Genomic DNA, 14,728 nt, shown 5'->3' on the forward strand with positions numbered 1-14,728 from the left:
AAGGCTTATCATTAAATATTTTATAAGAGTTATCAAGACACAAACAGAACATCTAAAGTCCTCCCAAAAGATCTCTGTCAAGTGTCAAGGATAGAAAGAAAAAAAAATACTGATTTGAAAAATGTGTTAAGAGACCATTAATTTTAAGAAGTTTAAAGATAAAACTTAAAACTATTAAATCTTCTAGCTAAAGAATAAACATACGCTTTTTTTTTTAACTTTTTACTGTAACATAAGAATAATGAAAAACAGGGAGCCAATCTAGGAAAATACAAAGCAAACCAACTGAAAATTCATCGTAAGTTGACATTACAAACTCCAATGGCTACAGCGTCTAGTTTGTTTTTAAATGTTTTAAATTTTAAGGGGGAAAAAAAAAACTACCAAAAATTATAAACAACCTGATTAATGAATCCAAGATGTAAGTCAAATAATGTCAGGCCAACATCACAAACAAAATACAAGGTTACTGGCTCAGGTTACTGGGTACAACCTGAATTAATTTCAAAAAGAAACAATTCATAATAAGTCTGAAAGCAATATGTCCTGTATAAACAGATGAACATTGGTGCACTGATTAGTATACCTAATTACCAAAACATTTGTTTTTGTCTGTTTAGTGCCAGGAAATGTGAAACATTTAAACAAAAAATGTGTATTGAAAAATTAAAAATCTAGCTATGAATCTATCTGAGGAAAGGTAGATACATTTACAAGTTGTTAGGGGAAAAAAAACACAAAAGATTACTGCCATTAAAGCATGATTATCAGGGCCTATACTTCAGGAGGGTGCCCAGTCAGCCATACCTTCATTCCTTAACTAGTTGTGCCCCCCCCCAAACCTCAGTCATGAGACTCCACCTCCTTCCCTATTTAGATTAGATTACCTGTTCCAAAATTATATTACTTACAAAATTATAGTACTTACCTCTAAAGTTCTTAGTCTAACCTAAATGAAAAACTTAATCAGACTTTCTTTAAATATCAATAAAAAATAAATACCAAAATAATTTCAGATACTTAAAAATCTTTTAACATTATTCTAATCTAAGGCCTGAGTTCCTAAAAAGAGAAGAAGCCTGATCAGGTCATTAAGAATTCTTCCTTAGATGTGCTGAAAGTGACTAAGAAGTTTCTAAAAGATCCAATCAGGGATTATGGTCAAGAATGAGGAGTTGACATTGAAAGGCATTTGTCAGTTTTACATAAATGTGGAATGGGAGGATTTGAAAGCAAATAGATACCTTGAGTGATCTGTATAAAACACTTGACTATATTATTCTAGCTGTTATCTTCATCAATATCTGCCAAAAGATGGATTGGTTCACTGAGAAAATGAATGCTCATAACTCTACTGTCTCTCCAATGCAGGGAGACAGGGACCAAAAAGAATGTGATATAATCATGAAGGAGTTTTGACTGACCTACTGGCTAGAGACACTGAGGTCTATCAAGTATCTTTGGTTATTAATTATGATCTTCCCACCAATTAGAAGAATTATATTCATAAAATTGTATGTGAAGGGTATTTTGATCATGAGGGTGTGGCCATCAACACAGTGACAGAGGAAGAAAAGAAGCTCCTTCTAGACACCAAGATTTTCTATAAAACCTGCACTGGATGACCTCATGTGAAGGGCTTCTACACCTGATTTTACCCAGGTGTCAAGCTAGATCTCTTTATCATCTCTGATAATCTGATAAGGACAGTTTAGTTGATAAGGAAATAAGGACAGGACAAGGGAGTTGTCTTTTACTTCATGCTTCCAGCTCTGGCTCCAGGAGTATGGAGTTTATTATATATATATTTCAAGACTTATTTCACACAAAAGAACCCCCCGAAACTTTGCAGATGTGCAGAAGTTACAAATTATGTCACATCAAAACACAAAACATTGGCTTCAGAATAGACCAAGGCCAAGGCTGAATTTTGACTAGTTTCTTATCAGAAAGCCAAGTTGGGGAGTATCCCTCTCAGGATCAAATTGCCCCCGCTAAGATTTTGGCCTTGGCTATACCAGGCAGCAGCATTCCTTGCTGTGTTAACAGTGTTAACCTTTTAAATTCAGGTTTGCTAGGAACGTAAAGCTTTTCAATAAGACCACAATACTTTTCAACAAGAAATCACAAGGATCACAAAAGGGGTCTAAAGAGGAGTCTCAGATTTTTATCTCTTCTCTTATTGGCTTCCCACACCCAGGGTCCTACTCTCTGGAATGGGGATAAGGGGACCAGAAAGGGAGAGTGGAACAAGGGTGAACATCTTTGTAATTTTTTCCTCTTTTTGGGACTTTGAATAAATATCAGGTTTTTTTGGCAAAAAAAAAAAAAAAAAAAAGTTAGGCTAAAAGAAATTAAAATGTCTTCTATTAATTTAATTAGTACCAGGGTTTCTTGAGTTTTCCTTAGACTAGCTGAAAAAGAAGTGGTTAAAGAATAATTTAAAGTTGGGGTTTTTTTTTAAATAATTCTTTAGTTTTCCCTTGAAGTTAAGGATCTACTGTTCTGTTTGATGAAACAAAATTGTTAACTTCCCACTGTAATTGTTTATCTTATTGTAGATTTTTGCCTTTTGTTTGGTGAATACTATAAATTATAACTTTAGAAATTGTAAACCTTGTCCTTCTTAAATTTCTCTCTCTCTCTAAGCACAGTCTCCAAAAAAGCATTTGTTAAATCTTTTACTACAGAGCCACACAATATGCCAAGTATTGGGGATATGAAAATAGGCAAAATATCACCTCTGGTCAAATGGAGTTCACATAGAAGGAGACTCTATACAATCATAAATGACATACTAGATATATTATGTATACATACAAGTTACTGTATGTATACATACTTGTGTATATATTGTATGCATATATACACAAGATAAGAAACAGAAGGTAATCTCAGAAGGAAGTCACTAACATTAAAGATAACCAGGAAAGAATTCTTGAACAAGAAAAGATTTTACGCGAAATTTTAAAAAGGTCAAGGAACCCTGGATATGAAGGTGAGAACAAAGAAATCCAGGCATGGGAATAGCCAATGAAAATGAAAAATCCCCAGATAAAAACTAAATTAGAGATCATAAAAATGAAAGGAGAAATTAATAAAATTGAAAGTAAAAGAACTATTGAATTAATAAATAAGACTGAGTTGGTACTTTCAAAAAACAAATAAAACTGACAAAGGACTGGTAAATCTAATTAAAAAAAGGGAAGGAGAAAAACTAAATTAACAGTATCAAAGATGAAAAGGGAGATCTCACCTCTGATGACAAGGAAATTAAGGCAATCATTAAAAAATATTTTGCCCAATTACATGGCAATAAACATAGCAATCAAGATGATATGGATATTTACAAAAATATAAATTGCCTAGATTAACAGCAGAAGAAATAAAATACTTAAATGATCCCATATCAGAAAAAGAAATTGAACAAACCATCAAAGAACTCCGTAGGAAAAAATCCCCAGGACCAGATGGTGAATTCTATTAAACTTTCTAAGGACAACTAATCGCAATACTATACAAACTATTTGACATAATAAGCAAAGAAGGAGTTCTACCAAATTCCTTTTTATGACACAAATATGGTACGGTTCTCAAAGCCAGGTAGGTCAAAAACAGAGAAAGAAAACTACAGACCAATCTCCCTAATGAACATAGATGCAAAAATCTTAAACAGAACACTACCAAAAAGACTCCAGGCAAATGATCACGAGGGTTATTCATTATGATCAGGTGGGATTTATACCAGGAATTCAAGGATGGTTCAATATTAGGAAAACCATTCACATAAATGACAATATCAACAAGCTAACAAACAAAAATCACATGATTATCTCAATAGATGCTGAAAAAGCCTTTGACAAAATGCAACACCCATTTCTATTGAAAACACTAGAAAGTATAGGAATAGAAGGGCCTTTCCTAAATTCAGGTGTAAAACAAAGATGCCCATTATCATATTTATTATTTAACATTGTACTAGAAACACTAGCAGTAGCAATTAGAGGAGAAAAAATAATTGAAGATATTAAAATAGGCAATAAGAAGACCAAGCTATCACTCTTTGTGGATCATATGATGGTCTACTTAAAAAATCCTAGAGAATCAACAACAAAGCTAGTGGAAATAATCAACAACTTTAGCAAAGTAGCAGGATACAAAATAAACGCACATAAATCATCAGCATTTCTATACATTTCCAACACATTTCAGCAGAAAGAGTTATAAAGAGAAATGCCATTTAAAATCACCATAGACAAAAAATACTTAAGAATCTATCTGCCAAGACATACACAGGAATTATACGAACACAATTACAAAACACTTTCCAAACAAATAAAACTAGATCTAAACAATTGGAAAAACATTAATACTCATGGGTAAGATGACCTAACATAATAAAAATGACCATCCTACGCAAATTAATTTATTTATTTAGTGCCATACCTATCAAACTATCAAGAAACTTTTTTACTGAATTAGAAAAAAATATAACAAAGTTTATTTGGAAGAACAAAAGATCAAGAATATCAAGGGAAATAATGAAAAAAAATATGAAGGAAGGTGACCTGGCAGTACCAGATCTGAAACTGTACTATAAAGCAGTGGTCAGCAAAACAATATGGTACTGGCTAAGAGACAGAAGGATCAGTGGAATAGACTTGGGGTAAGTGACGTCAGCAAGACAGTGTATAATAAACCCAAAGAGCCCAACTTTTGGGACAAAAATCCACTATTTGACAAAACTGCTGGGAAATTTGAAAAACAGTATGGGAGAGATTGGGTCTAGATCAACATCTCATACCCTACACCAGGGGTCAGCAACCTTTTTGGCCGTGAGAGCCATAAACCCCACATTTTTAAAAATGTAATTTTGTGAGAGCAACACAGTGCTCACACTGTGCGCTCCTGTAACAGCGCCTGGAAAAAATTGACTTTATGGCTCCTGCAGAAAGAGCCATAGGTTGCTGACCCCTGCCCTACACCAACATAAATTCAGAATGGATGAATGACATGAACATAAAAAAGGAAACTATAAGTAAATTAGGTGAACACAGAATAGTATACTTGTCAGATCTCTGGGAAAGGAAAGAATTTAAAACCAAGCAAGGACTCTTGCAAGTTCTTAAAACCAAGCAAGAAAAAATTACAAAATATAAAATAATTTTGATTATATTAAACTAAAAAGTTTTTGTACAAACAAAAGCAATGCTACAAAAATTAGAAGGGAAGCAACAAACTGGGGTAAAAATATTTATAACAAAAAACTCTGTCAAAGGTGTAATTACTCATATATATAAGGAGCTAAATCAATTGTACAAAAAAATCAAGCCATTCCCCAATTGATAGATGGGCAAGGCACATGAACAGGCAATTTTCAGATAAAGAAATCAAAACTATCAACAGTTACATGAAAAAGTGTTCTAAATATCTTATAATTAGAGAAATGAAAATCAAAACAACTTTGAGGTACCACCTTACACCTAGCAAATTGGCTAAAATGACCACAAAGGAAAGTAATAAATGTTGGAGGGGATGTGGCAAAATTAGGACACTAATACACTGCTGGTGGAGTTGTGAATTGATCCAACCATTCTGGATGGCAATTTGGAACTATGCCCAAAGGGCTATGAAAGAATGCCTGCCCTTTGATCCAGCCATACCATTGCTAGGTTTATACCCCAAAGAGATCATAAATAAACAGACTTGTACAAAAATATTTATAGCTGCCCTCTTTGGAGTGGCAAAAAAACTGGAAAATGAGGGGATACCCTTCAATTGGGGAATGGTTGAATAAATTGTGGTATCTGATAGTGATGGAATACTATTGTGCTCAAAGGAATAATGAACTGCAGGAATTCCATGTGAACTAGAACAATCTCCAGGAATTGATGCAGAGTGAAAGGAGCAGAACCAGGAAAACATTGTACACAGAGACTGATACACTGTAGTAAAATCAAATGTAATAGACTTCTCTACTGGCAGCAATGCAATGATCCAGGACAATTCTGAGGGGCTTATGAGAAAGAAAACTAGCCACATTCAGAGGAAGAACTGTGGGAGTAGAAATACAGAAGAAAAAAAAACTGCTTGAACACATGGGATGATGGAGATATGATTTGGGACACAGACTCTAAACGACCACCCCAGAACAACTATCATTAATATGGAAGTAGGTCTTGAGCATGTAAAACCCAGTGGAAATGCATGTCTGCTATGAGTGGAAGGGTGGTTTGGGGGGAAGGGGAGGAGAAAGAGCATGAATCATGTAACGATGGAAAAATTTTCTAAGATATTTAAAAATTTTTAAAAAGGAAAAAATTTAAAAAAAGAAAATACAACTCCAAGGTAAAAAAAATAAAAATAAATAAAAAGCAAGAATAAAATAAGGTTTACAATTGTGGAAAGGGAAAGAATTCATGGTAAAAACAAGTGACAGGCACATTAAAGATCAAGTACAACATTCTGATTACATAAAAATGAAGAGGTTTTGCCCAATCAAATGAAAGTGTTTAAAATTAGAAGGGAAATGGGACTGGCAGGGGGTAAAGGGAAGCTTTGCAGCAAGTTTCTCTGATAAAGCACTAGCATTCAAAATATATAAGCCACTGATTCAACTATATAAAAATGACAGCCATTGTCCAATAAATAAAAGATCAAGAACATGAATAGGTACTTCTCAAAAGGAAAAATCCAAGCTTATCAAGAGATAATTGGGAATGTCTTACAGAAGGAACAAAGACAAGTTTGACAGTATCACAGAGCCTGGAAAGAGGGAAGGATTATTACGTTCTCTCCTAAACCACATTATATTTAACTACTCTTTATGTATTTGTATTTATTAACTATATGTTTATGAGGAATATATTTTTATATACTCGCCTCCTCCATTAGAATTTAACTCAATGAAAGTAGTGATTAGTTATTTGCACTTCTACCCTTGAATCTAGCATATAGCATATGTCTAGTTGACTGGGACAGAAGAGGCATTTATAAATAATTGGTTTACTGTAATCCCTCACCTATCACAGGAGTTAAATTCCTGGGACCCCCACGATAGGTGAAAATCTGCAAAGTGGCAACATTATATTTATTTTATTATTTATGTATATTTTAAGGCTTTATAAACCATTCCCACCCTCACTGAACCAATTAGCACCCAGATACAGAACACAGCACCATGATTGGTCACCTTTCATTCCAATAGTCAATAATGTGCTGCTATAAGTATAACTCCGCAATACAGAATTAGATATATATTTTTTAAAACCCCGAGATACAGTGAAGCTGCAATAAGTGAACCGTGATATGGCAAGGCACTACTGTATATGAAAAAATAGTACAAATCAAAAATTATTAGAGATTTCAAATTCAAACAAATGTTTTACTTAACATTCATTGTATTGTCAAAGATGACAAAAAAAGATACAAAAATTGAGAGGGACATATGGAAAACAAAATAATTTGCTTTTATTGTATATGTTTGTAACATTGTTGTTTTTTTGCTTTCTAAATGGGGTAAGGGAGGAGAGAAGGAAGAAAGATTTTCATGAAAATAAAATGAAATTTAAAAAAAATTGCAAATAATGGTTAATGATGAAACGAAGGATATGATCTGTGTGTGTCTGAGATGGAGTAAAAGTAAAGATCATTGGAATTTACAAAGTCAATTAACTAGGAGACTGATAAACCGAGAAGCCAAGATATTTGAGGAGACATCAATATGTACAGTGAAAGTTCCAAGCATGAGGGTAAGGATTCAGGTAGAAACAAATACTCTGAATCAAGTGTATACCTCTCTGAAAAAGAGAAATTACTTGAGATTCGTGATTTAAAAAATCATAATATGAAGAGGGTGATATAAACGTTCAGAATGAGTTTCAAAAGATGAGTGGTTACCGCTTAGTGAGGGTAGCAGAGGTACTAAGAGTATATCTACCATTCCTCCAAGTCCATTATGTTACAAGGAGTGAATAAAGATATATCTAGTACTAGAGAATGCAGGCAGACATGTATACTGATATTGATCTTGATGATACTGATTTTCAAGTACAAGATGAAGATTGGACCAATGGACTAAGAATGAGAACAAAGACAGAGGAGACAGAGAAAAGAGAGGAATATATATACATACATATATGTGTATATGTAAAATACAATTTTAAAGTTATAAATTTTAACTCTTAGGAAAATTCTTTTTATATCACATTTACATTTGTCTCTTTCCAAGTTCTATTTAGTGTTCACAGTTCTGACCTCTAGGGATGAGAAGAACAAATTTAATCCCTATCTTCCTGATAGCACCTTTGAAGACAACCATATTTACCACATAGTTCACTTCAAATTTTGTCATCTCCAGGTTAAATACCCCCATTTTTCCATTCAATCTTCATAGAGTATTAACTCAAAACTTTTCACGATGCTGGTTGCCCTTATGTCACTCAAATCACTAATTTAAAAAAATATTTTACGTAAATAGAATCAAGGAGAAATCTCTGGAATATTTTACTAAAGGTCTCATATTAGACTGAAAATGATCCATAAAACACTTTTCTTTAAATATCTAGCAAATCTACTAATTCAAAACTGATCTAACTGTCCTATCATGTAAATATGTGTTTATCATTTCCTTAATCATGAGGTTATTAAAAGAGATTCTGTCACATGCCAAGTATTCTATAACATTCTCCTGATCACATAGTCTTAAAGTCCTATTAATAAAGTAAACTAAGTTAGTCTGCCATTAAATATTTTTGATGAATTAAAACTACTAATGACCACTGTTTCCCTTTTTAAAGGCTTGCAAACCATTCTTTTAATATTACATTCTAGAATTTCATCAGGAATTGAATTCAAATTTATCAATCAATTATATATATATATATGTATGTATACATATATATATGTAAATATACTTATATATTTATCTTCTGCCTCTCCATCTTAGAGGGAAATTTACCTACAAGGCCTCTTTTCATCTATATCTTATGGGACTCCCTAATATACAATGTATTGCAGCTTGAACTATTTGATATTTCCTATGAAAAAGTTGCATATTCCTACATCCTTACCTTTAATATTGTTTTCTAAACTTAGAATATCCCCCACTAAAATGATAGACAGCCATCAAGGCATGGCCCAAATGCTACTTCTTGTATTATGCTGCCCTAACTCCCATGAAGAAAGGGACCATTTCTTACTCAGGACCTGTATCTACTGCACCACTTAGCACATTACATTACTGGAACTTAATAAATGTTTGTTGAACTAATTAAATAACATTTAAAATAAACTCATGAAGGACAGAAGTCAAAGAGTTCAAAAGGTGCTTAAATATGATAACTATATTAATGAATAGCTTTGCCTTCTGGGAATCACCTCAACCAAACACTGACATACCTATGCACTATATTAACTCAACTAGAAGTAAACTATTTTAACCTGTTTCAAACTGAAAACTAAGAGACAAATTCTCATTTAAACTCCACAAATCCAGTTACTAAGAATTCAATTGAAGAGCAAAAAAGAGACTTACCAAATAACTATGGAACCAGGTTCCTCTCAATACAATTGAACTCTGTGAATAGATCCTAAAAAGAGTCAGAGTACTTAATGGTTTGTCTGAAGTTATACAAACCACAACCTGCAGGATCCAATTCACTCTGAAAGCTTATTCACAAGATCTTGATAAGCAGTATACTTAAAAATTAAACAAGTAAAAGCTTACCTAGAGAATGAATGTGTTAGATTAATAATCCAAGTTCTAGTATACACTTCCTCATTAAAAAAAATCAGTGACAAAAAGAATATAAAAGTATTTATGAATTCTCAAATAATGTCTTCTGTTCAAAATGTATCTTCATCTTGTTTTTAGTCTACTTGATATACATATGTATAATTCAGAAAGGCACATTCTTTTCTTTTTGAAAGTCTAATTCAATTTATGTCTGTTTTTAAGCATTTAATAATTTCCTGATACTGAAATTAACAAATAACAAAGGCAACTGAACAGTCTGTCATCAAGCCAATTAAAAATCTTAAGATGAAAAGGAGAGAAAAACAAATTCCCCCCAAAATGAAAGATGATTCAATGTGGTATATTCAATTTACTATAGATGTTCTAAACAAAATGGTCAATCTAATCAACATGTAAAAATCAGTCCAAAACAACCATAAGAATAGCATACATAAAGATCAAAGGCAAACATTTCTCAACCATCACTAAGACAACACAATTTGTTATCTAAATTTATTTCAAGTGTTTCCAACATTTACTACTACTTTATTGTCACAAGAATCCAGTGGGTTATCATCCATATATAATAAGAGGAAAATATGGCATGAAGAAGTTCCAAGAGATCAAACTATAGTCTTTCAACACCAGCACAAGACTTTCCAAAATGTTTCCCATTATTAAGCTCACCATGTAAGATGGCAAAGAAAATGTGAAATATTATATAAGTAGTGGAGGAATTAGCCTAAGAGGTTAAAAAAAAACCTCTTACCTTCTGTCTTAGAATTGACACTAAGTATTGGTTCTAAAGCATTAGAGTGGTAAGAGTTAGGCAACTGGAGTAAAGTGACTTGCCCAGGGTTACACAAGACACTCAGAAGTGTCTGAAGCCTAATGTGAACTCAGGTTTTGCCAACTCTATTCCTGCCTCTCAATCCAGTGAGCCACCTAGCTACCCCTCCCAACAGTTTTAAAGAAGTTTTTTTCACTATCATTGACATTTCCTTATTTAATAGGAGAAATCAATACCTAATGGATATAGTATTCTCATATATGCAAGTTCAAAACCCTTTTATCATTCTTTCAGAATCAACTTAGACTAGACATAATGAACTAAAGATTGTAGTGATAAAGGAGGTGTTTTTACTTTATAAAGTTGATGTCATAATTGGCAGAAACCACAAGTATAATTTCATCACTTTTCCTCACTATTCCTTGACAATTGCTCAGAATACATAAATTCAAATCTTTAAATTATCCTGGAATATTTTGTCTTAATCTTTGTCTTTTGATCTTATCACAGACTACTTTGTATAATATTTCTTGTTATAAATGTTGTATTCCCTTATTGGGACTTTTAAGTTTCCTAAAGGTAAATAAAGCTTTTTAAACCCTTTGTATTCCTAATACCTAACAATGGCCTGGTTTATTGTCAGTCATTTATAAAGATTTGTTAATGATTGTTGTTGAAACAATATTGCCACTTTAAATAAAGGTTTATTAATGTAGGCTTATGTAGAAGTGTTTCAAAGTTCTTAGACCCAAGTGATTACTTTCTGTCTTTATTGAAAAAGGAACAATTAAATGTATCTTCTTACCTGAGAGCTGCCACTGAAACCTGGAGGTTGACTATATTCGGTGGAATCAATAATACTACTGCAAAAAGAAAAGAAAGAAGGCTTCATCAATGGTATTATCATTAATTTTTAATTAATATCAACAGAAAAAGCAGGATCAGCTTGATATCTAGCTTGGTATATAGAGAGCCAAGCCTAGGGATGGGGAGGTCCTGAATTCAAATTTTGTGTGACCTTGAGTAAGTCACTTAACTCCAACTGCCTACCCCTAAAACTAATCTTCTGCACTGGAACCAATATTTATTTTCAATTCTAAGACAGAAGGTAAAATATTTTTTTTAAAAAGAGAAAGAAAATCCAGAGGGCAAACAAATCCCATAAATATAAAATATTAGGAATGGAATTTCATATTAAAAGAAAAATGTACTATCTAAACTACAGTATTAAGCTATTACCACCACCTTTTTCTATGACTTCAGATATCATGAACATTGTTCTGAAAAAATGTATATCAAACATCAAAATTTAAAAAAATCTAATTGATTTCACTAATTTATAAAGCAGGGACAGCTAGATGGCTCAGTGAATTGAGAGGTAGGTCTAGAAACAGGAGATACTGCATTCAAATCTGACTTCAGACACACTACACAGCAGCTGTATGACCCTGGGCAAGTCACTTAACCCTCATTGCCTGGCCCTTACTGCTCTTCTGCCTTGGAACCAATATACAGTATAGATTCTAAGACAGAAGGTAAGGGTTTTAAAACAAATAAAATTAACAAAGCAAACAAGGGACATTCACTCATAACCATCTTCCAAAAGATATTCTATTGGAAATCTTTAATAAGAGTCAGGGCTATCATTCTCACAAAGAGCCCCTCCTGAAGGCATCTCAGTGGGGCAAAAGATTATTTTTTTCTCCCTTAGACTAAGGTAATCTTAGCTGATTTCCTGGACTCTAGTCTCTCCTCTCTTAATACAGTCTGCATACTTATGCCCAATACTCCCATAATGTACCACATCACTCCTATTATCCAAAAATTCATTCAATATGATCTATATGAGTTATGTTCTTACACCATTCTTCATACACCAGGTATTAAACAAGCTTAGCTACATTCCATCTTCCATTTTCATTCTTTTTCCCTTTTTTGTGCCTTTACTGTCAGTTCCTGTTCTTTCAAGGGTTCTCATCCATCTCAATCAGAAGTACCTCCTCTTTTCATATAAGGGCCAATTCATAAGCAACCTCTTTCATGAAGCTGTCCTTTACTTCTCTCTGTACTCTAGACAGAAGTACAAATCTGTCTGAATTTCTCATAGCATTTTTGCCTAGTTCTTAGCTTCTTTAACATCATGCTTTCTATAATCCTCACAGACAGAAGTTGAAGCTATAAGTTCCTCTAGGACAATGTTACATTTGAAAATTAGTGTAAACTGAGAAATAATAGTGCAAGCACGATCAATACGCTGGCAGTAAACAATAAATTAGGTCAATTCCCTCTCTTAATGACCAAGAACCCCGAGGGAGGGGTCATCAGCCTTAATATAGTTTCAGGAAGATCAGTGAACAAAAAACAAGAAGTATAAAACAATATGACTGGTTACAAAGTCTGGTATCAGAAATGATTTTTTTTAAAAACCCCAATATGATTGGATTGAAGTCTGGAATTCAAGTCTGACAACAACCCTCCTTCCATCTTGTTGCTAGGAAAAATGCATTGGCGGTATCCAACTGCATAGGTAACAGTCCAAACTTTCTTGAAGAAGAGACAGCATTTCAAAAAATAACAACAGTTCCATTCACATTTTGCAAGGCTTACTGCCCCAGTAACAGGTCTCCCTTAATTGTAGATGGGACAGTAAGATCTGTAGAGACAATATATTTCTTTGAATTAAAGTGATTTATAGGACAACTTATCTCAAAGAGGAAAGCTGAACTTCTGAACTTAACTCAGAGTCAAAGAAACATGGCTTGGGTAATTTTACAGAATTTTACACTAAGAACCAATTTGATTTTCTCAGCAGGAACTTGCTTTTTTTTTTATCAACTTTAAAGGCAGAAGCCCCCATGTCAAAGGCTCAGAGAGCCCTGCATATGGTAATCACTTAATGTTTACTTACCTAAATCCAGAATTACCCCAGGTCAGTCCCTTATCCCCTCTTCCTGGGACCATTAAAGTGGGTTTCTGATTTCACATCTAGTCTCTCCCTTCACTAAGCCATTTACATATCATTTCTCCTCACCCCATCTTTATTCCAATAATAGGTCTCTCAGCTACTCCCTGTATCATAATTTCCTCCATCTATGTGCATTTGCTCAACTATGACTATGGCTAAAATTCTCCTGTTCTTCACCTCTTTCCCTAGGATCCCCTTGCTCCTTTCAAGTAACACTTCCTCCATTCAAGAAACCTTTCCTGACAATTGTCAATTACCTCATCACAGCGTATTTTACTTTGTGGACATCTACGTTTATTTATATATCAATATATTACATACCTCCAGTAAGCTCTGATGGGCAAGAATTGTCTCATTTTAGAATTTATATACCCAAAGCCTAGCACAGTACCTGGAATATTGTACTAAATATATGCTTATTAATTCACTAATCAAGGCCTCTCATTTCTACATTCAGATCTATGATTCTGTGTATTTGGGTAACTTGAATAATCTCTATCTCTTGTATTTTATCAGACCACATACCTAACTATCTTGCTTTAATTCACAACCAATTCAGGTACATTAACTCAGATAACAGGTAACAGCATGGCATGATAGACATAGAGTAGTAGACATTAGAGAACTGAAGGTAGAGGTTTAATTCCTTAAATGTCAGTTAATCAATAAATTGATTGATTCACTAATTAGGGTCTTTTCATTTTTATATTCATATCTGTGAGTCTATATATTTAGGGTAACTTGAATAATCTCTATCTTTTCTAGTCTGCTATGCCAAATACAAATTGTCTTCCTTTAATTTACAACTTAGTATTTACTTCAGCCTATCAAAGTAATCTGTAGACTGCCTTCAGAGAGCTTAAAATCTAATGGGAGAAAATAATTTATAAAAATAACACAGAAAGGAAAGAGTGAGGGGGGAGAGATAGAAGAGAAGATATGATTAAGTCCTAGAATACAACTCAGTGGGAAATAATGAGATGGCTACTCTAGGTACCCTCCTAAAATTGCTTCCCTTTGGATTGCCACGTGGGTAAGTGGAAGACTGACTCCTTTTCTTTGGCTTATCTGGAGGCACTAGCCTCCAAAGAGGCCTCCTGCCTTGGAAGGGGCCTCATGGCTAGCCTTGTTTAATTAACCTCTATGCCCCACCTTTGCTGGGCCTCTGAAGCCCTGCCTGGTTCAGGCCTTCAGACCAGGCTGGAGTAACTCTCTCTCTCTCTCTCTCTCTCTCTCT

At 33.7% G+C, this 14,728-nt stretch overlaps 1 protein-coding gene across 1 annotated transcript in view; it reads right to left on the reverse strand.

The window, feature by feature from the left end:
- The window catches only part of COP1 (COP1 E3 ubiquitin ligase), a 317,833-nt gene that overhangs the window by 183,128 nt on the left and 119,977 nt on the right, over positions 1-14,728 (reverse strand). Inside the window, exon 9 of the mRNA XM_044674889.1 lies at positions 11,332-11,389. Within this exon, the coding sequence (XP_044530824.1) occupies positions 11,332-11,389 (58 nt within the window). The remainder of the gene's footprint in view (positions 1-11,331; positions 11,390-14,728) is intronic.

The sequence above is a fragment of the Gracilinanus agilis genome, chromosome 4 (genome assembly GCF_016433145.1).
Source record: "Gracilinanus agilis isolate LMUSP501 chromosome 4, AgileGrace, whole genome shotgun sequence".
Taxonomy (NCBI): Eukaryota; Metazoa; Chordata; class Mammalia; order Didelphimorphia; family Didelphidae; genus Gracilinanus; species Gracilinanus agilis.